Below are 21825 nucleotides of genomic sequence, written 5' to 3'. Positions count from 1 at the left end.
TTTCCTCACACACTAACTCACAAATCTCTTACTTAAAGTATTTTAAGAAAAAAAACAAACAACCATTTATCCTCTAATATTAGAAGTATTGCCCCTACCTCCCTGCACTGTTGAGCTGCACAGTTTTGGAGACATGACTGTGCCCTGTCCTGGGCCCCTGTGGGTGGAGTCTGGAGTTCTGTGAATGACAGGGCTAAGGTGTGATTGGTGCTCTGTGGTTCTGTTGAAAGGGATTGACTGTAAGACACAGTTTCTCTGAATCCAAGACTCTACGCTCTGCAGCAGGCCAAAGTACCTCATCACATAGACAAGGAATCATGAGGAAACACGGGGAAGCTCTCCTGGGGCTCCTGTGCATCCAGGTTTGCTGTGAGTGGGGGCTTTCCTCATGGGTACTCGGGTGGAGTCCACAGCCCACAGCCCACAGTGGTGGGGGGAGCTCCAAGGGGTCCTACAACCTCAGTGGTGTGTCTTAGCATATTGCAAGTTTGGAAACTGCATCAGTGACCTCCTGGTGACATCACTTGTGTTTGTTTTTCTCTTTCCACACAGGGGTGAGAGGGATGACTGTGGAGCAAAGCCCTTCAGCCCTGATCCACCAGGAGGGAGCCAGCTTTACTCTCCAATGCAATTTTTCCCAAACTGCGGGCAGTGTGCAGTGGTTCCGACAGCACCCTGGGGGCAGCGGTCTCACCAGGCTGTTTTACATCGCTTCAGGGATGCAGCAGAGTGGAAGGTTAAACTGCACAGTGAATACTAGGGAACGGTCCAGCACCCTCCACATCGGGGCCTCCCAACTGGAAGACTCAGCCACGTACCTGTGTGCAGCCCAGGCACAGTGCTCCCTGGTGATCTGCAGCCTGCACCCAAACTGCACTGCACCTGCAGCCCCCGCCCTTCCCCGGGGCGGGCATTTGCCCCACAGCAGACTTTGCACATATTCAGATTTTCAGATTTACCTTAGGGCATGTTTTTCCTCCTAAAATTAGACCCATCAGGGCTGTCCTTTCACTTGCTTTTCTTGCCCTTCTTCCCAGAAAGCCCTTTGCAGGTAAAAATTTCTTAGAAGGAGCTACTGGATCAAGTGACAGAGATGCTCCTATCTAGTGCCCTGGGAAAACAGATCTTCTGGCAGGTAACATAAAATGTATATGTATATTACTCAAATGAAAAAGGCTTGACAAAATAATGCTTTAATTATGCTTTAATTTATAATTACTATTAGTGCTTTAGCATTTATTGCTGTGCTATCACTATCTTGAAACTAATATTAGTTTTATTGTTGTACCTGTATTTTAAAAGTGAGTTCTATAAGTGGGGGAACAAGTGCCCGAACAGAGAGATATGTGGGGCAGCAGAACACAGACAGGAACACATGCAGGCTCAGGTTCTGGGTCACAGCAGGCTGTGTGTGAGCTGAGCACTTGGCGGGGACACCTGTGCTGTCTGTGTCTGCTTTGGACTAGCTGTAGATTTTACATGCAACAAAGGGTGCAGTTAATACTGTCAGGAAACTACTATAAAATGAAAGTTTATACCTGGACATTTCAATAAAACAATTTGGCTGTTTCTTACGGAACTATGGCTTTCCTGAGTATTTTCACTGAAAGGGTTGAAAACTCTTGTCCACACACAAGTTTCTTCACAGGTGTTTTATAGTTGTTCATATATAATTACCAAACCTTGGAAGTAGCAGCAGGGCCTTCAACAGATAAATGAATGAATAAATGGTGTTCCATACAAGCAATGGAATATGATTTGGTCCTAAAACGATCAGAGCTATGAAGTCATGCAGAGATAGGGGAATCTTACATGCATTTTACCAAGTGAAAATAGCCTATCTGAAAAGGCAATGTTGTGTATGATTTGATCCTATGACTTTCTGGAAAAGGCAAAACTATGGAGGGAGTAAAAGATTGTGGTTGCCAAGGATTGAGGGGAAAAGCAGGGATGAATAACACGGAAAATACTTAGTGTAGTGAGCCTACTCTCTCCGATACTATACTGGGGGACACATGTCTTATACAATTGTTCACACCCACAGAATGTACAACAGCAAGAAGGAACCCTAGATAAACTGTGGGCTTTGGGTGATATGGTGTGGCAGTGTAGGCTCATCCATTCTGAAAAGGCCAGGGAGAGGTTGATAATGGGAGAAGATATACCTGTGTGAGGACAGGAGGTACATTGGAAGCCTCAGTACATCTGCCTCATTTTTCTTTGAACCTGGTTGAGATGGTTGAAAAGAAGAAAGTCTTTAAAACATTAAAATCAGAGACATGAAACTAAAGTGTATGAAGAGTTAGAGCATTTTACATATATGATTCCCTTAGAAATATTACCTAATGATATCTTTTCCCTCCTTTTTGCATAAAGATCCCAAATTTTCATTTTTAAATGATCTCAAAAATTGTATATGCATCCCTGGCTGGAAATTCTGAACCCCTAAATTAAAATTTCAAGGAGAAACCCAAAATCCAGAAAACAATTAGGCTGTTTTAAGGAGAGTACTCCTTGTTTTCCATATTAGTAAGTGCATCCACCTCCTCTAGGGTGTCTCAATTGAGGAGTTTCTTTTCTTCATATAATATGTAAATTGTATGAAATAAAAATATTTAGGAAATATGTCTTCAGAGGAGCATCCTGCTTGCCCATGGTTGAGCCATGGTACCCCTCTGTCTCACTGCTTGTGAAAGAATTTCAGTCAGTGAATAAAGTCCCATTTTTTTCCAGTGTTAATATGAATTTATTTTCTCCTTGATATATTATTGATGTCATAGGAGAAATGAAAACCTGATAGAATCTCATCCTGTGTCTCTGTTTCTGAAGATGCTTCAGCCATTGGTTAGGAACAACCTCAGAACCACTAGATCACATGTGGTTGTGCAAATGGTCTTGGGGTCCATGATGCAGGCAGTTTCACCCCACTCTGACACCAGTCCACATTGCACACAACCAGTTCTTAGTAAAAGCTTGCTTTTTATATAGTATGAATGAAATTTAGAGCTGGAAGTACCTTTAGAAATCCTTTAGTCCAATTTAATGTTATACATCAGAGACTATAATCAAGTTGGCTGTAAAAAACAATTAGGTAGGGAATGAGCTGGAGGAAAGAGAAAGTGGGTTTTCTCACTTCTTCTTTGACATTCTTGCTCCTGCCTCCTTGTTGTAGGACCATTCTGCTGGGTAAAGAGGACATATCTAATGCAAGCCCAGCCACTTAGATCTCTGCACTTTGAGTCTGAGAAAGATGTGGTTTAATCAGTTTGAACACCTGAATGGAGAATTCGAATTTGTGTAAATGTCTGAGACCATGGGCTGGAAAGGAGACTTGGGCTGAGCCACTGTGTTTCTACCAGCAAACTTATCCGTCACTCACTGTTTCTGTAGGAGAAATCCAGAGGTGATAGTTTCACCTGAACATCTACATGTATTTCTAAGGAAGTTCCCCAAAATAGCAAATATATTTATTATGCCAGGGAGACATCCCTTGAAGGCAGGGTGAGTATAATGAGCATAACTTACACATTCTATGCAAAATGATCATAGGATTTGGAAGATTTCTGCAGTGCAAAAACCAGGAAGCTGTTCGACAATGTTTTCTAGACCAATACTTGAAAATAAGTAAAGTAATATTCTGTAAAAACACCGTGGAGCTGGAGATTTTGCCCAAGGGTTGGCCTTATCTGTGCAACAGTTAGTCCATGGAAGAGATCAATTCATATGAATGGTCACATTCAGTTCTGAGAGTCACACCTAAAAATTGCAAAAATTGACGTTCCGGCCAGCAGAGGGAACTTCACCCAGAGAAGAATCTGAGAATTCTTATTTTATGGGGAATGGAGGGAGAATGAAAGATTCTCAGACTCAAGAAGTTTTCCACACATAAAAACACATTTCTTATATATGCATATACTTATATATTGAATTGATTTTCTTCACTGTAGCTGTCTTTGAATCATTCATGTTGGGAAAGGAGGATGAAAATGAGTTTTACTCTTTGTCCTTTCTCAGATCTGAATGTAGGCTTCACAGAAAAGGGGCTTCTCCTTTTGAAAATGAGGTAGTCTTGGTTTCCCAAAAATCATTTCTCCTGATCAGTTCTTTAAGGCCAGTTTCTGGGTGGTACCATTCTGGGGGATGCACAGTATTTGTGCTTCCCTATTATTCCCCTGCTCCCTTATCATTGAGATTTGGTCCTTTACTTTTGGCACTGTCATCTCAACTGACAAGTGATTCCACATATTGACTGTTGGTATTGTCAGTCCTCTGGGAAGAAATGCAGAGGATTTTACCCTAATCTTTGCTTCCATGTACCTTTTAGAAATAGTTTTTCTCCATAATAGACAACTGAGGATGGTAGATTTGGCACAAAGGAAAAGTTTTGTTTTCTTTGTTTAAGAGAGTAAATCATGATTTCAAACATGTATACCCAGCCCATACTAAAATAAACAACAATAGCATCTACCTCTTTCCAACTTACTAACAGTGACTCAGTAGCGTGCAGGCGTGTAAATCTTGTTCGCCACATTCTTACTGTACAGTTCATCCCTGATCTAAGATATAACTTGCTTGACTGATTGCTGCCTTGATGCAAATGAGTCCCTCAGAGGCGCCAGCTAAGAGAAGAGCATTTCCCCAGCGAGTTCAGTAGAGATGTGACCACAAGACATCAGTGCACCTGTGATGATGCAGAACATGTGGAATTTTCATTTTAGTGCATCTGATGGACTAGACTATGGCAGCAGCAGAATCTTTTCTTATTGGCTGGTATTCAATGTGGGAAGTTACCCTGTTAGAGGGAAGAAGGGATGGCCTAATAAGAGAGGGAGCTGATTGGAGGCTGCAATTCTGAACGTGAGCTTAACTGGGAGGAACCATGAAGACATCCATGGGAGCTTTAATCATGTTCTCGTGGCTGCAGCTAAACTGTGAGTTGAGTATTTATGGGAAACAGAGTATATTAGTGGATATTCTCCAGAATTGAAGAATGGCTTTACTCAGGTTTCCCCCATTTAGTGTAGAAAAAGAGAATTCTGAAGCATAATAACCTGGAATCTCTTCTCCTTTCTCTGACCTTTTTCTTTCTGCACAGGGTTCAGCCAGGGAGAGAATATGGAGTAGCATCCTTCTATCCTGAGTGACCAGGAGGGAAGCAGCTCTGTTATCAACTGCAGCTATTCAGATAGTGTCTCATGCTACTTCCCCTGGTATAAGCACGAACTTGGGAACAGTTCTCAGCTCCTTATAGACATTCGTTCAACTGTGGCCACAAAAGAAGACCAAAGACTCACTCTTTCATTTAATAGGATGGCCAAACATCTCTCCCTGTACATCAGAGACACACAGCCTGAAGACTCAGCTGTGCACTTCTGTGCAGCAAGCACACATTGCTTCCCAGGCACCTGCTGCCTGCACTCAGACCTGGGACTGGGGCAGCCTCCTGTCCCATGACACAGACCATCAAGGATAGCTTTTGTGTTGTTGTCTGTCTATAGGTAGAAGCTAATATGTTAGATTATTAGGATTGAGATGACCCAAATAGGGTGAAAACATTTTGTTAGATGAATCTTGTTTTTGGATTCTTGATATGATTTAATAAAGTTTTATTTTGAAATTCAGGTCTTCAAGATGACTTTACATTTGTTCTTCTGACTCTCTCATAAATATCCACTTAGTACTGATATTACAGTTCTTATTATGGATGGGCATTTAACCATTTCAAAAGTAGCTATAATGAATTTTGTGATTCTAAAACTTACATGCCAACATGGAAATATGGAAAATAGAAAAATGAAAGCGACAATTCTATAATCACAAATATTGTGGATATTCCTTTTAGTCTCTAAGGATTCTTATTGTAATGAAGATCATGAAATTTTCACCTTGTGTATTTCAATTTTAACATTCCTTTCTTCACTAGTTCTTTCCCTCAAACATCTGCTTTTTAAAATGTAAATTTTGGGTGGGGGGTGTCGAGATGGTGGAGAAGTAGCTGGCTGAGTTGACATCAGATAGTAGGAGAACAGCTAGATAGTTTATCAAACAATTCCAAACACCTACAATTCCAACAGGAGATGGAAGAGAAGAGCAGTAATTCTAGAAACAGAAAATCGACCTCTTTCTGAAAGGTAGGACCTGCGGAGAAGTGAATCCAAAACGACGGGAAGATAGACCGCAGGAGAGGGGCCATCTCACAGCAAGCGGCAGAGCAATGGAGCACAAAATCAGAACTTTTAAAAGTCTGCTCCACTGTGGGCCATTGCTCCAGAGGCTAAGCCAGGGTGAAGCCCATGTGAGGACAGTGTGGTCTCATGTCCCATGGGGTCACAGTAGGATCGTGGTTCTTGAGTATCACAGAGCTTGCAGGTATTAGAGCAGGGAAGCCAGCTATGGAGGTGGAGCTGCAGAGTGAGCTCTCAACTGGGGGTTACCTTAAGCTGTGGTCCATGTCACAGTCAGACTGCTGCTCTGTGAGCAGAGAGCCCACAAGATCCGGGGAGAGCCCCCTGGAAGAGTGCAGGGATCTGTTGGTTTGGGAGACTCCAGGAGGGGCTATGTGCCAGATCAGAGCCTCTTGGTCACAGGCTGGGTGAGCTTGGAGGGAGGCCAGAGGCCAGGGAGATGGGAGTGATTGAGCGCTTTTCTTGGAGGTTGTACTGAGGAGTGGGACCCCCAGCTCTCTGCTTCTCCAGGCCAGAGATTGGGAAGCTGCCATTTTCATTCCCATCCTCCAGAACTCTATAGAAAGCATTCAGGGAACAAAAGCTCCAGAAAGTGAACCTGAACCCAAGCAGATTACTTAGCCTGGCCCCTGGTAAGGGCAGTGTAATTCCGCCTCATGCAAAGACACTTGAGAATCACTACAACAGGCCCCTCCTCTGGAAGATCAGCAAGAAACCCAGCCAAGACCAAGTTCACTTACCAAGGAGAACAGCAGAATTCCAGAGGAGGAGAAAGCAAAGCTTGGAATTCAAGGCTTTCTCCCCATGATTCTTTAGTCTTGCGAAGTTAATTAATTTTTTTAATTTTATTTTTTTCTTATGCTAAAAATTTTTTAACTTTTAGTCTTTCCTCTTTTAATGTTTTTTAACTAGTTTAGCTTAACAATACCTTACATTAAAAAAATCTTTTTAAACCTTCATTATTATAGTCATATTTTATCCTTCATTGTATGTAACTTTATTTTTTGTACACCATAGAGTTTTTTCTTCTAAAAAATATTTTGTACAGACCTGTACCCCTGGGGATAAAAATATATGTTTATAAAAAAATAAAAAAATTATTAAAAAAAAATATTTTGGGTGAAGCCCACGCGGGGTCAGTGTGGCCTCAGGTCCCGCAGGGTCACAGAAGGATCGGGGGTGTCTGAGTGTCACAGAGCTTACAGGTATTAGAATGGGGAAGCCAGCTACAGAGACAGAGCTGACAGTGAGCTCACAGCTCAGGGGTACCTTGAACTGGGCACAGGCTCGGTGAGCTCGGAGCGAGGCTGGAGGTCAGGCAGACGGGAGTTACTGGGTGCTGTTCTCTGAGGGAGCACTGAGGGCCGGAGACCAGGAGGCCGCCATTTGTATTCCCGTCCTCAGGAACTCTATGGAAGGCGCTCAGGGAACAAAAGCTCCTGAAAGCAAACCCGAGTGGATTACTTAGCCCGGCCCCTGGTAAGGGCGGTGCAATTTCGCCTGGGGCAAAGACACTTGAGAATCACTACAACAGGCCCCTCCTCCAGAAGATCAACAAGAAATCCAGCCAAGACCAAGTTCACCTACCAAGGAGTGCAGTTTCAATACCAAGGAGAGCAGCAGAACCCCAGAGGAGGAGAAAGCAAAGCACAGAACTCATGGCTTTCTCCCTATGATTCTTTAGTCTTGCAGTTAATTTAATTTTTTTTCTTTTTCATTTTTTTTCTCTACTTCTGCTAAAATTTTTTTAACTTTTACCCTTTTCTTTTTTTTTCCAATTTATTTATTTTCAGAAAAACAGTATTCATTATTTTTTCACCACACCCAGTGCTCCATGCAAGCCGTGCCCTCTATAATACCCACCACCTGGTACCCCAACCTCCCACCCCCCCACCACTTCAAACCCCTCAGATTGTTTTTCAGAGTCCATAGTCTCTCATGGTTCACCACCCCTTCCAATTTACCCAAAAGCACATACCCTCCCCAATGTCCATAACCCTACCCCCCTTCTCCCAACACCCCTCCCCCAGCTCCAGAGGCTAAACCGGGGCAAAGCCCACGCGGGGTAAGCGTGGCCTTGGGTCTCGCATGGTCACAGAAGGATCGGGAGTGTCTGAGTGTTGCAGAGCCAATGGAATACCCTTTTCTTTTTTAACGTTTTTTAACTACTTTATCTAATATATATATATATGTATATATATATATATTTCCTTTTAATATTTTTCTTTATTTGTTTTCTTTTTTTAATTCTTTTCTTTCTTTTTTTTTTCTGAACCTCTTTTTATCCCCTTTCTCCCCCCTCATGATTTGGGATTTCTTCTGATTTGGTTAAAGCATATCTCCCTGGGGTTGTTGCCACCCTTTTAGTATTTTACTTGCTTCTTCATACACTCTTATCTGGACAAAATGAGAAGGCGGAAAAACTCACCACAAAAAAAAGAACAAGAGGCAGTACCGAAGGCTAGGGACATAATCAATACAGACATTGGTAATATGTCAGATCTAGAGTTCAGAATGACAATTCTCAAGGTTCTAGCCGGGCTCGAAAAAGGCATGGAAGATATTAGAGAAACCCTCTCAGGAGATATAAATGCCCTTTCTGGAGAAATAAAAGAACTAAAATCTAACCAAGTTGAAATTAAAAAAGCTATTAATGAGGTACAATCAAAAATGGAGGCTCTCACTGCTAGGATAAATGAGGCAGAAGAAAGAATTAGCGATATAGAAGACCAGATGACAGAGAATAAAGAAGCTGAGCAAAAGAGGGACAAACAGCTACTGGACCACGAGGGGAGAATTCGAGAGATAAGTGACACCATAAGACGAAAGAACATTAGAATAATTGGGATTCCAGAAGAAGAAGAAGAAAGAGAGAGGGGAGCAGAAGGTATACTGGAGAGAATAATTGGGGAGAATTTCTCCAATATGGCAAAGGGAACGAGCATCAAAATTCAGGAGGTTCAGAGAACGCCCCTCAAAATCAATAAGAATAGGCCCACACCCCGTCACCTAATAGTAAAATTTACAAGCCTTAGTGACAAAGAGAAAATCCTGAAAGCAGCCCGGGAAAAGAAGTCTGTAACAAAAAATAGAAATGGAAGGAAGACTTCCAAACTCATTTTTTGAGGCCAGCATCACCTTGATCCTAAAACCAGACAAGGATCCCATCAAAAAAGAGAGCTATAGACCAATATCCTTGATGAACACAGACGCAAAAATTCTCACCAAAATACTAGCCAATAGGATTCAACAGTAAATTAAAAGTATTATTCACCAGGCCAGGTGGGATTTATTCCAGGGCTGCAAGGTTGGTTCAACATCTGCAAATCAATCAATGTGATACAACACATCAATAAAAGAAAGAACAAGAAGCATATGATACTCTCAATAGATGCTGAAAAAGCATTTGACAAAGTACAGCATCTCTTCCTGATCAAAACTCTTCAAAGTGTAGGGATAGAGGTCACATACCTCAATATCATCAAAGCCATTTATGAAAAACCCACCACAAATGTCATTCTCAATGGAGAAAAACTGAAAGCATTTCTGCTAAGGTCAGGAACACGGCAGGGATGTCCATTATCACCACTGCTATTCAACATAGTACTAGAAGTCCTAGCTTCAGCAATCAGACAACAAAAGGGAATTAAAGGCATCCAAATCAGCAAAGAAGGAGTCAAACTATCACTCTTCACAGATGATATGATACTATATCCTGAAAGCAGCCCGGGAAAAGAAGTCTGTAACAAAAAATAGAAATGGAAGGAAGACTTCCAAACTCATTTTTTGAGGCCAGCATCACCTTGATCCTAAAACCAGACAAGGATCCCATCAAAAAAGAGAGCTATAGACCAATATCCTTGATGTGGAAAACCCAAAAGACTCCACTCCAAAACTGCTAGAACTTGTACAGGAATTCAGTAAAGTGTCAGGATATAAAATCAATGCACAGAAATCAGTTGCATTTTTTTACACCAACATCAAGACAGAAGAAAGAGAAATTAAGGAGTCCATCCCATTTCCAATTGCACCCAAAACCATAAGATACCTAGGAATAAACCTAACCAAAGAGGCACAGAATCTATACTCAGAAAACTATAAAGTACTCATGAAAGAAATTGAGGAAGACACAAAGAAATGGAAAAATTTTCCATGCTCCTGGATTGGAAGAATAAATATTGTGAAAATGTCTATGCTACCTAAAGCAATCTACACATTTAATGCAATTCCTATCAAAGTACCATCCATCTTTTTCAAAGGAATAGAACAAATAATCCTAAAATTTATATGGAACCAGAAAAAAACTCGAATAGCCAAAGGAATATTGAAAAAGAGAGCCAAAGTTGGTAGCATCACAATTCCGGACTTCAAGCTCTATTACAAAGCTGTCATCATCAAGACAGCATGGTACTGGCACAAAAACAGACACATAGATCAATGGAACAGAATAGAGAGCCCAGAAATAGACCCTCAACTCTATGGTCAACTAATCTTCGACAAACCAGGAAAGAATGGCCAATGGAAAAAAGACAGCCTCTTCAATAAATGGTGTTGGGAAAATTGGACAGCCACATGCAGAAAAATGAAATTGGACCATTTCCTTACACCACACACGAAAATAGACTCAAAATGGATGAAGGACCTCAATGTGAGAAAAGACTCCATCAAAATCCTTGAAGAGAACACAGGCAGCAAACTCTTCGACCTCAGCTGCAGCAATATCTTCCTAGGAACATCGCCAAAGGCAAGGGAAGCAAGGGCAAAAATGAACTATTGGGATTTTATCAAGATCAAAAGCTTTTGCCCAGCAAAGGAAACAGTTAACAAAACCAAAAGACAACTGACAGAATGGGAGAAGATATTTGCAAATGACATATCAGATAAAGGACTAGTGTCCAAAATCTATAAAGAACTTATCAAACTCAACACCCAAAGAACAAATAATCCAATCAAGAAATGGGCAGAGGACATGAACAGACATTTCTGCAAAGAAGACATCCAGATGGCCAAGCAGACACATGAAAAAGAGCTCCATATCACTTGGCATCGGGGAAATACAAATCAAAACCACAATGAGATATCACCTCACACCAGTCAGAATGGCTAAAATCAACAAGTCAGGAAATGACAGATGCTGGCGAGGATGCGGAGAAAGGGGAACCCTCCTACACTGTTGGTGGGAATGCAAGCTGGTGCAACCACTCTGGAAAAGAGCATGGAGGTTCCTCAAAATGTTGAAAATAGAACTGCCCTATGACCCAGCAATTGCACTACTGGATATTTACCCTAAAGATACAAACGTAGTGATCCGAAGGGGCACGTGCACCCGAATGTTTATAGCAGCAATGTCCACAATAGGCAAACTATGGAAAGAACCTAGATGTCCATCAACAGATGAATGGATCAAGAAGAAGTGGTATATATACACAATGGAATACTATGCAGTCATCAAAAGAAATGAAATCTTGCCATTTGCGACAACGTGGATGGAACTAGAGCGTATGATGCTTAGCGAAATAAGCATCAAGCGGAGAAAGACAACTATCATATGATCTCCCTGATATGAGGAAGTGGTGATGCAACATGGGGGCTTAAGGGGGTAGTAGAAGAATAAATGAAACAAGATGGGATTGGGAGGGAGACAAACCATAAGTGACTCTTAATCTCACAAAACAAACTGAGGGTTGCTGGGGAGAGGGGGGTTGGGAGAAGGGGGGTGGGGTTATGGACATTGGGGAGGGTATGTGCTTTGGTGAGTGCTGTGAAGTGTGTAAACCGGGCGATTCACAGACCTGTGCTCCTGGGGATAAAAATATATTATATGTTTATAAAAAATAAAAAATGAAAAAAAAAAAAGAGTTTGGGATAGAGCTTCTTCTAATACATCAAAATATACCCTAAATTTAGCACAGGGATTTGTTTGAGTCTCCAACCTGAGCAAATCCTCTCTGCTTTCTTTTTCTTTATTCTCCCAACCAACTTATCATATCAACTCCTCTTTTAGAAATTAAAAAAAATTTTTTTCATACTCATATCCCATCACTTCATCGTGTTTACCCTTAGTGTGTATGTGTGTGTGTGTGTGTGTGTGTGTTTATTTCATTCTTTAAATTTTTGGAGGTAGTTTCTTCTAAGAGACCAAAATACTCCCAAAATTAATTGGGTGACTCTGTCTTATTCACTGGTCTAATATATATTTTTTCTTAATGTTTCTTTTTTAAAAATTTTTCATTTTATTTTATTTCATTTCTTTTCAGTGTTCCAGAATTCATTGTTTATACACCTCATCCAGTACTCCATGCAATATATGCCCTCCATAATATCCACCACCAGGCTCACCTAACCCCCCCAACCCTCCCTTCCAAAACCCTCAGTTTGTTTCTCAGAGTCCACAGTCTATCAGTATTTATAACACTTAACAAATTTCTTATAATGGCCTTTTTCAAAAGAAATTTAGTTTAAAAAAGAAAATAAGGGAAATGGTCTTAAGTAAGCATATGCTACCATTTAGGTGTTTGTATACATTTTTTTTATTAATTTAAAAATTTTTTATAAACATATGATGTATTTTTATCCCCAGGGGTACAGGTCTGTGAATTGCCAGGTTTACACATTTCACAGCATTCATCATAGCACATGCCCTCCCCAATGTCCAAAACCCCACCACCCTCTCCCGACTTGCCACCCCCAGCAACCCTCAGCCTGTTTTGTGAGATTGAGTCTTTTATGGTTTGTCTCTCTCCCAATCCCATCTTCTTTCCTTTTTTCTTTTCGTACCCCCAAACCACCATGTTACATCTCCACTTCCTCATATCAGGAAATAATATGATAGTTGTCTCTCTCCAATTGACTTATTTCGCTAAGCATAATACCCTTTGGTTCCATCCATGTGATCGCAAATGGCAAGATTTCATTTCTTTTGATGGCCGCATAGTATTCCATTGTGTGTGTGTGTGTGTGTGTGTGTGTGTGTGTGTACCACATCTTCTTTATCCATTTATCTGTTGGTGGACATCTAGGTTCTTTCCACAGTTTGGTTATTGTGGACATTGCTGCTATAAACATTCCGGGACACGTGCCCCTTTGGATCACTACATTTGTATTTTTAGGGTCAAAACCCACCAGCGCAATTGCTGAGTCATAGGGTAGCTCTATTTTCAACCCCATGCTGTTTTCCAGAGTGGTTGCACCAGCCTGTATTCCCACCAACAGTGTAGGAGGGTTCCCCTTTCTCTGCATCCTTGCCAGCATCTGTTGTTTCTTGACATGTTAATTTTAGCCATTCTGACTGGTGTGGTTTTGATTTGCATTTCCCTGATGCTGAATGATGTGAAGCACTTTTTAATGTATGTGCTGGCCTTACCCAATAATTCTTACCCATTTTTGAACTAGCATTGTCTGTGCAGAGCTGAACTATAACAGTAGGGTGGGTATAGTCTCAAATAAAGGCTATACCCATGCAAGTTATTTTATTAGTGAAAAAACATTCAGGATAGCCACAAATATCTAAGATTTTACCATTAGAGTGAGAAAATACGTCTAAAAGGATAAAAATAACCTCTAAAGGATACAAAGGAAAGTATTAAAATCGGTGGTTCCTAGTATCTAGGAGAATTCTTTTCTTCTTTTTTTATCCTTAACTTTTATTCAGTTCCTATTTTTTTTTAATTGTGTTATGTTAGTCACCATACAATGCATCATTGGTTTTTGGACTTCATTAAGATAAAGAATTTCTGCACAACAAAGGAAACAGTCAACAAAACAAAGAGCCTGGTGGTGAGAATTCTTTTCTAATTGTCTTAGATGGAGCTGTTCATCATGCAGTTACATGTTTATTTTTCCTACGGTATTATGTGTACAGTCATCATGGACTGTCTGCTTCTGGTTTTTCTCCAGAAAACCTCAGTCCAAGATCTCTAATATGAGTAACTTTTTCAATTTCTGTCAGTGAAGAATGTAGGATGTCATAGTATTTGATAAACATGTAACCAGGGATCCATTTCCTCTACTTTATCTGCTGAATTAGTAATAAATTGTATGTATAAGGTTATTTTACAATTCTCAATGACCGTTTTTTTCTGGGATTTTGTTCAGGGCACCAAAGGTTTAGGTCATGTAATGGTGATGAAATGAATGCCCACAGAGCAGTCTGCACCTGTGAGGAAAGCAAGAATGTCAAGGCTTTACTTATTTAGTTCAATAGTTAGGGAAAGCTGGAATTCGTATGGTTTGGGACATCTGAGTTATGTGGGCTACAGTGACCAGTTCAAAGTGAGACAGCCTAGGACTTTGTAAGGAAGACACAGGTCTGTGAAGGCTAAGGCTGTACCAGACCACAGCAGTTCAACGGTAACTGCTATAGTTACTCATTTCAGTTTAACACTGCATTTGTTGTTTCCACTTTTCCACAGGATCTGGGTGTGATAGGAGAAGTTTCTATGTGAGTCCTAACTTTACCTAACTTTCTCAGAGACTTTTGCTCCACCCTCTAGAGAGTATTTGAAATGGTATAGGCATTAAACACAAAATCCAATTGATATTTGACTCTTAAAAAAAACTTATTTATTTACTAGACAGAGAGCGTACAGGCAAGGGAGTGGCAGCCAGAGGAAGTAGAAGAAGGCTCCTTGCTGAGCCGGATGGGGGACTCGATCCCAGGACCTCGGGATCAGCACCTGAGGTGAAGGCAGATGCTCAGCCGACTGAGCTACCCTGGCACCCCTGATATTTGACTCTTGTGATTGTTGTGGCTCTCAGGAAAGAGAATGGTTCAATCCATGTAGAAAATAAAATACTATTACCCATCCACACTCTTAGCTCAGGCAGGGAATGCAACTGTGTTAAATCCCTTTGGAGATACTCAAAAGTTTCCTTAGGACAGTATTTCAGAGCATATCCCACCGTTCCAGATTTTTTGGGATCTCATTGACTCCCAGAAAGGCATGGAAAACCCCATTGTCTGCCATCCTAGAAATGTCTCCCCACTAGTGTTTGGTTTAAAGTTGCATCCAGTATATTCCCAGTGTGAAGTGTTTTCTCTGCTGGATTGTAGCAAGTGTTCGTTGGTATCATTTGGCTGCACTAGGCAGCTGTCCTGGCTTTGCTACATCTTGTTCTCATGGATCATCAAATCATTCATTCATAGTGATTCTTTACAAAATTTAGTGCCAAATATTCTACAACCAAGATAGAATTAATTGAACTTTTCCTTGGTTTTGTGTTTGTTTTTAGAGAAGTGCTTACATAAGGACCATCTTGGAATTCATATTTATGATGACCTGCTCAAGCATTTTTTCTTAGCTTCTACCAGTGTCTTTTTAAACCTGAGACTTTGTTTTGATGACAATTAAAAAAAATTTCGTGAATACGTGAAATAATTAATGTATTTGATATTCCTTCCTAATAGAATGCAGGAAATAAATGAAAGGGTTAAGAAAAGTTGGAAACTTAAGAAACCAGATTGTCTTTATAGTATTGGGAGCAATGTCTAATCTTAAAAACATACTCACTGACATCAACCACATAATTTTTTGTAAATTGACATATCCAAGAGATACTCATTAGTTCAGCTACTTGATTTAATGATGCTTCTCAAGGGACTGGATTTTGTAAAGAGGTCTGGAGTAGTAATTGCATGACCAGTCTGGTCATGTTTTTCAGTGTTTAAGGATTCTGGCCAACAAGCGCCCATTTCAGCCCCTGTCCACCAGGGGGTGCAGCTTCCTACCACAATCACATTTCCTGTGTGAAATGTGGGCTTCCACTGATCATTTCTCTGTCACTCCAAACTTATTCATGGTAAGAATGAAAAACATTATTTAGGTGACACGCCAGAGATGAAGTGTTCTCCGGGCTTTGTGACTGTGGTACTCTTAATGCTTGGTAAGTAAAATCCTTCTTAAAATTTGTATTCTTTCTTCTTTTGTATCAGTAAAAAGTTGAACTATAATTTATCCAAGAGCTTCATGCCGAAGGTGACACAGGTCTCTTTTCTTTTTCCTCAGGACAAACCCGTGGAGGCTCAGTGACTCAGACGGAAGGCCAAGTGACCCTCTCAGAAAATGCTTTCCTGACTATGAATTGTACTTATTCAGCATCAGGGTACCCTGCCCTTTTCTGGTATGTCCAGTATCCAGGAGAAAATCTAGAGCTCCTCCTGAAAGCCTTGAAGGACAAGGAGAAAGGAAGCAACAAAGGATTTGAAGCCACCTACGATGGCAAATCCAAATCCTTCCACTTGGAGAAAGGCTCAGTGCAAGCCTCAGATTCAGCTGTGTACTACTGTGCCCTGAGTGACACAGTGACGGGGACTGTAGGGGGAGCTGAGCACAAACTCTGAGCAGAACAGGGGCCTAGATGCTGAGCGTCTCTGCCTGATCCATTCTGGTTCCAGCAGTCTGTGGTTGTTTGTCCCTCAGTGTCTGGTTGATACAAAATCATACAGAGAACAAGAGCATAGGAGCCAGAATAACATTCCCCAACTCCAGGTATTTCTTAGTGACATTGAAAACCGTTTGATGCCAAGAGTTCCTCAGCCAGAGTATAACTAATTTCAAGGTAGAATCACATAACAATGATGTGATCCTGCGGTCATCCTTGCAGTGAACGTCCAGCCCCACAAGTTGTTCATGGCACCCTGGTAGGTGTTGCTGTGTCCATGACACTTTTAGAGACACACGGTGTGCCTGAGAAGGTGATGATGCCTAATACTCTTGCACTGAGGCTTCCTAATGATATGAATAGATTGGTGACACTGGTAGGGAAATCCTATTGATTTCTCCTAACTCTTGTTTTGCCACCTTTCAGAGAGAGCCAGAAGTCATGGGATTTGGAAAATGTATTGGAGAAAGTGAAGCTGTACAAAAAATAATAGAAAAAACAATGTCTTTTGTAGTACAGGAATATGCCAGTATTATTTCAATCTTCTTTAATTACTATCTCCTTATTTGCAGATTTTATGAATGAGCTATGATCAGAATATTAATATATTCCCTTACATATTTGTTAAGTATTCTTGGTTAGTTAATTTTTATTTCATTGGTTTAAAATGAAAATTTTATTTTCAAACCTGTGTAAATATAAATGCATGTGAATATGTACTTTAAAGTATTCAAAGGATATATAATAAGAGTTTTCCTAGATTTCTGAGAAACGTAGTAGGCTAGGGGTGCCTGGCTGACTCTGGTTTGAGTTGGAATTCTGGTTCTCCAGGTTGTAAGTTCGAGCCCATATTGGGAAGAGATTACTTAAAATTGAAATCTCTAAAAAACAAACAAACAATTCATGGTAGATTAATAGTACATGTTTATCTCTTAATTTCTCTAATCCTCTTTTTTTAAAAATCAACTATTTATTTATTTGAGGAAGAGAGTGCATGAGCACAGCAGGAGAAGAAGGGGAGGGAGAAGCACACTTCCCACTGAGCAGTGAGCACAACAGGTGGCTGGAACCTAGGACATGGAGATCATGATGTTAACTGAACTTAGAAGCTTAACCAAATAGCCAACCAAGTCCCTCTAATAGTCTTTAAGAACTTTAGCAAAGCTATCCTAAAGGGCAAAAAGCTGAAAACAGAAAGCGAAACAGGAAAGAACCTATCAGCAGACAGTGCCATCATAATTTTAGAAAATGAGCTGTATATGGACAGAGGGGAACTTGCATGAGAGACTAAATAAGGAGAAACCCAGGCCTGGTGTAGAAGAACCTCAGTGTGTGCTGTGCCCTCCAGAAAGGGTTGGGGAAAAGAAGCACCACATAATTTTAGAAAATTGAGGAAGATGGCATTGCCCATGTTGGCACACGCATGTGTGTGCGCGGGTGTGCATGTGTGTATGTGTGTGTTGAGGGTATTGAGGCAGAAGGAAGAATACAAGTAGACAGTGGCCACCTTGGGTCTCAGAATTAAGCATATGATGCTTGGAAGCTTACTGTGGTTCAGTTGAGGTAAGGGAAACACATAAATTCAAAGGACTGATAACTTACAACCAAAATTTGGTGTCCATTCTGGCCTATCTGAACAGAGCTGAACTGAGCTGTGGAGAAAAAACAATGAGAAGGAGACCATGGTGAGTGGATCTGTCATCCGAGGGCTTCAGCCTGAACCCTTCAGCAGAGAATGATCAGATTTTTCCGCTTTTGGCTCCAACATAGGCATCTGAACATACACAGGTAGTGAGGAGGAACTCTGGCATAACAATAGGTACATTGAAAGAGCTACAGTGATTAGTCTAAACACTTTGCCTTCTTATCATAGTGTGATTTATTTCTACCTTAAATCACAGAGTGTGAACATACATGACTCTTAAAACATTTTTTTCATAATTCTTACATTTTATGTTGTTTACATAATTAATTAAAAGCAGTTTTTAAAAATTATGAAATGCTTCTGGAATTTGCATGTCATTCTTGCACAAGGTCATGCTGATTATCTCTGTATCATTCTAATTTTAGTATATATGCTACCAAAGCGAGCCCTACCTGTCATATTTTCAGTAAGTGCCATCCACCCACTTTTATCACAGATGCAGTGAATAAACATATCACAGTTCGCTAAATCATTGATCCACAATCCTCATTTCAATATAAATTGTACTCATGTTTATTTTCAGTTGTAATGTTTTTATTTAAAGTTGCTTAATGCCCACTGGGTGCTGTCTGCAACTGATGAATTGTTGAACACTACATCTGAAAGTAATGAGGTACTATGTGTTGCTAACTGAATTTAAATAAGAAAAAGTTGCCTAATGCAAAAGGATGTGGGGTAGTGAGATTCTCAGCTAGAACACAGAGAATTATGACAGGACTCACACAACTTGCTATACCAGGAAACCCCTGTTTCCCGTTCTGGGGCCACAGCACGACATAACCAGCAATCCTTCCCTCACCCAGTCAGGTTCTTCTCACAGTGCTGAGCCCTGAACTTGAAGAGGAAGAAGACATTTTCCTTCTAGTGGGAGAACTCAAACATGTTGCTTTCCAACCTTCTCAAGGTGGTCATGGCTTCCATGTGGCTGGGTAAGGATGGTCCCTGTGGGAATGTGTCACCTCTATGACTTAAAATCAAGAGAGATAGGCAGGATCTTGTGCGTACCTTGGGATGACAGTGTGTAAAACAGACGTTCTTTGTGCCACTCACCTATTCCAGAAGTCTCAGATTCTATGTGTGTGTGTGTGTGTTTTTCCTTTCAGGATCCAGTATTGCCCAGAAGGTCACTCAAGCCCAACCAGCAATGTTAGTGCAGGAGAAGGGGACTGTCATTCTGGAATGCACATATAACACCAGTGAACCACGTTATAGTCTTTTGTGGTACAAGCAGCCCAGCAGTGGGGCAATGGTTTTCCTTATTCGTCAGGATTCTTACAACCTGCAAAATGCCCCTGAAGGTCGCTACTCACTGAATTTTCAGAAGACAAGAAATTTCATCCAACTTGTTATCTCAGCTTCACAGCTGGAGGACTCTGCAGTGTATTTCTGTGCACTGTGGGAGCCACAGTGAGAGGCATGATGGAAGAAGGTATACCCAAACCCCAGGGCTCTTGTTGATGCTTCTTCCTGCCAATAGGGCCCAAGTGGGGCAATTGCCATCCCAGACAGGAAGTGGCACAGGTGCAGGTTTAGAGGGAGAACCTCACTTTAAGAAAATACCGCTCTGGATAAGAGTTATCATTCTTCAAACACTTCCTAATCCCTGAAAAGTTGTGCTAAAATAATTTGTTGAAAACTAGAGTAACCACAATAAATAATTTGCCATTTTGCAGTTAGATTCAGCCAAGAATTGGCTAAAGAAGTTTAGAAACCTTTGGCTCAAGGTCAGCAATAATGTGTGTTAGTTGTTGAATTTTTCAAATCACTTTGTTCAGTAAACATTTACTGAGTTTATATTATTGCTCAAATATTATTGAGCATATATTATGTTACAGACATTGTAAAATATGATAGGCCATGAAATGTCTCTGTGGATATGTGTGTGTGTGTATACTCTTTATGCATATGTGTATATATATACACACATACATTCATATGTGTATAGATATGCACATCATGCTGTTTTATACCATTTAGTGACAGTTTAATTAGGTTTGTTTGCTGTGAGTCAATTGTACTCCCATTTAGTTTCCAAGGAGTCTGCTCTATAGCGTAGTTTTTCTCATTTTATCTTATTAACACCACTAGGATACTTGTACTCAGTTTGCATACAGGAGGTTTACCTGCTCTCCACCAGACTTATCCACAAATGCTCATAATTAGGGGCTCTAGGGGGACACTGTGAAGGACAGAGTGTGAATTTTCCTGTTTGTCAGCTCCTGCCCTTCACTTCAATCTTTCTCCAAAGGCTCTTTTGTTATTTCACCTTCCTGGTTCCAGCTCTCATAGCATCTCCCTCCCCCTTCTGTTTAATTTAAGTTAGTGAGACTACTTTGGAAAACATTGTGGGTGTTCAACAAGAAATTAAAAATAGAGTTACCCTATGACCCAGGAGTTGCACTACGAGGCATTTACCCCAAAGATACAGAGATAGTGAAAAGAAGGGCCACAGGCACCCCAATGTTCATAGCAGCAATGTCCACAATAGGCAAACTGTGGAGGGAGGTAAGATGACCTTCAACAGAGGAATGCATAAAGAAGATGTGGTCCTTAAATACTCAATGAACTCAGCCATCAGAAAGGATGGATACCTACCATTTGCACTGACATGGACGGAACTGGAGGAGATTATGGTAAATGAAATAAGTCAGATGGAGAAAGTCAATTATTTTTTGGTTTCACTTATTTGTGGAACATAAGGAATAGCATGGAGGACATTAGGAGAAGGAAGGAAAAAATGAAGGGCATGGGAATCCGTGAGGGCGACGAACCATGAGAGACTATGGAGTCTTGGAAACAAACTGAGGGTTTCGGAGGGGAGGGATTGGGGGTTGGGTGAGCCCAGTGATGGGTATTAAGGAGAGCACATATTACATGGAGCACTGGGTGTTATACGTAAACAATGAATCATGGAACACTACAATCAAAAATTAATGATGTGGGGTGCCTGGGTGGCTCAGTGGGTTAAGCCGCTGCCTTCGGCTCAGATCATGATCTCAGGGTCCTGGGATCGAGTCCTGCATTGGGCTCTCTGCTCAGCAGGGAGCCCGCTTCCTTCTCTCTCTCTCTCTCTGCCTGCCTCTCTGCCTACTTCTGATCTCTATCTGTCAAGTAAATAAATAAATAAATAAATAAAATCTTAAAAAAAAAACTAATGATGTACACTATGGTGACTAACATAATGTAATCAAAAGCAATTAAAAATCATCTATATTTAAAAAACAAAAAAGCACATTTTTTGACCAACAGATGAGTTAGTTTGCACATTTCCCAGCCATGCTTTTTGATCAATGTTCCACACTCCAAATATTCATTCTCTCCATTTTCATCCTCCCAGTTCTAACCCCAATGACCTAAGGCCTTAAAATTGAATGGTAATAGATGGTTGATAGTTGGTCTTGCATCAAACACCCTTTTATATTTGTTTGGAAGGCAGATTTGTAGAGTAGAAATCTTAAGTATCTCCTCAAGTTTCTTTAATCATAGACCCAGACCATTTTCACATTCGTTTTTACCATTTGAGAATATTTTGAGTGCATAGTTCAGGGTTATGAA

The 21825-nt window shown here is 40.7% G+C and overlaps 1 non-coding gene and 3 gene segments (V, D, J or C); 3 read left to right on the top strand and 1 right to left on the bottom strand.

Annotated features, from left to right (window-relative positions):
* The first annotated feature begins 317 nt into the window (after positions 1-317).
* On the top strand, positions 318-983 carry LOC122894551. The segment is given in 2 exon segments: positions 318-369; positions 553-983. Coding segments are annotated over 2 exon segments (483 nt in total).
* Positions 984-16007: 15024 nt separating this feature from the next.
* LOC122892894 lies at positions 16008-17079 on the top strand. The segment is given in 3 exon segments: positions 16008-16067; positions 16190-16485; positions 17059-17079. Coding segments are annotated over 3 exon segments (363 nt in total).
* A 1474-nt stretch (positions 17080-18553) lies between these two features.
* LOC122894895 lies at positions 18554-18655 on the bottom strand. Its single transcript, XR_006381898.1, has one exon. It is a non-coding gene; the product is annotated as a U6 spliceosomal RNA (small nuclear RNA).
* A 495-nt stretch (positions 18656-19150) lies between these two features.
* Positions 19151-19681, top strand: LOC122894550. The segment is given in 2 exon segments: positions 19151-19199; positions 19374-19681. Coding segments are annotated over 2 exon segments (357 nt in total).
* The last annotated feature ends 2144 nt before the right edge of the window (positions 19682-21825 follow it).

Source organism: Neovison vison, chromosome 13 (genome assembly GCF_020171115.1).
Source record: "Neovison vison isolate M4711 chromosome 13, ASM_NN_V1, whole genome shotgun sequence".
Lineage (NCBI taxonomy): Eukaryota > Metazoa > Chordata > Mammalia > Carnivora > Mustelidae > Neogale > Neogale vison.
This window is presented reverse-complemented; position numbering and strand designations above follow the sequence as displayed.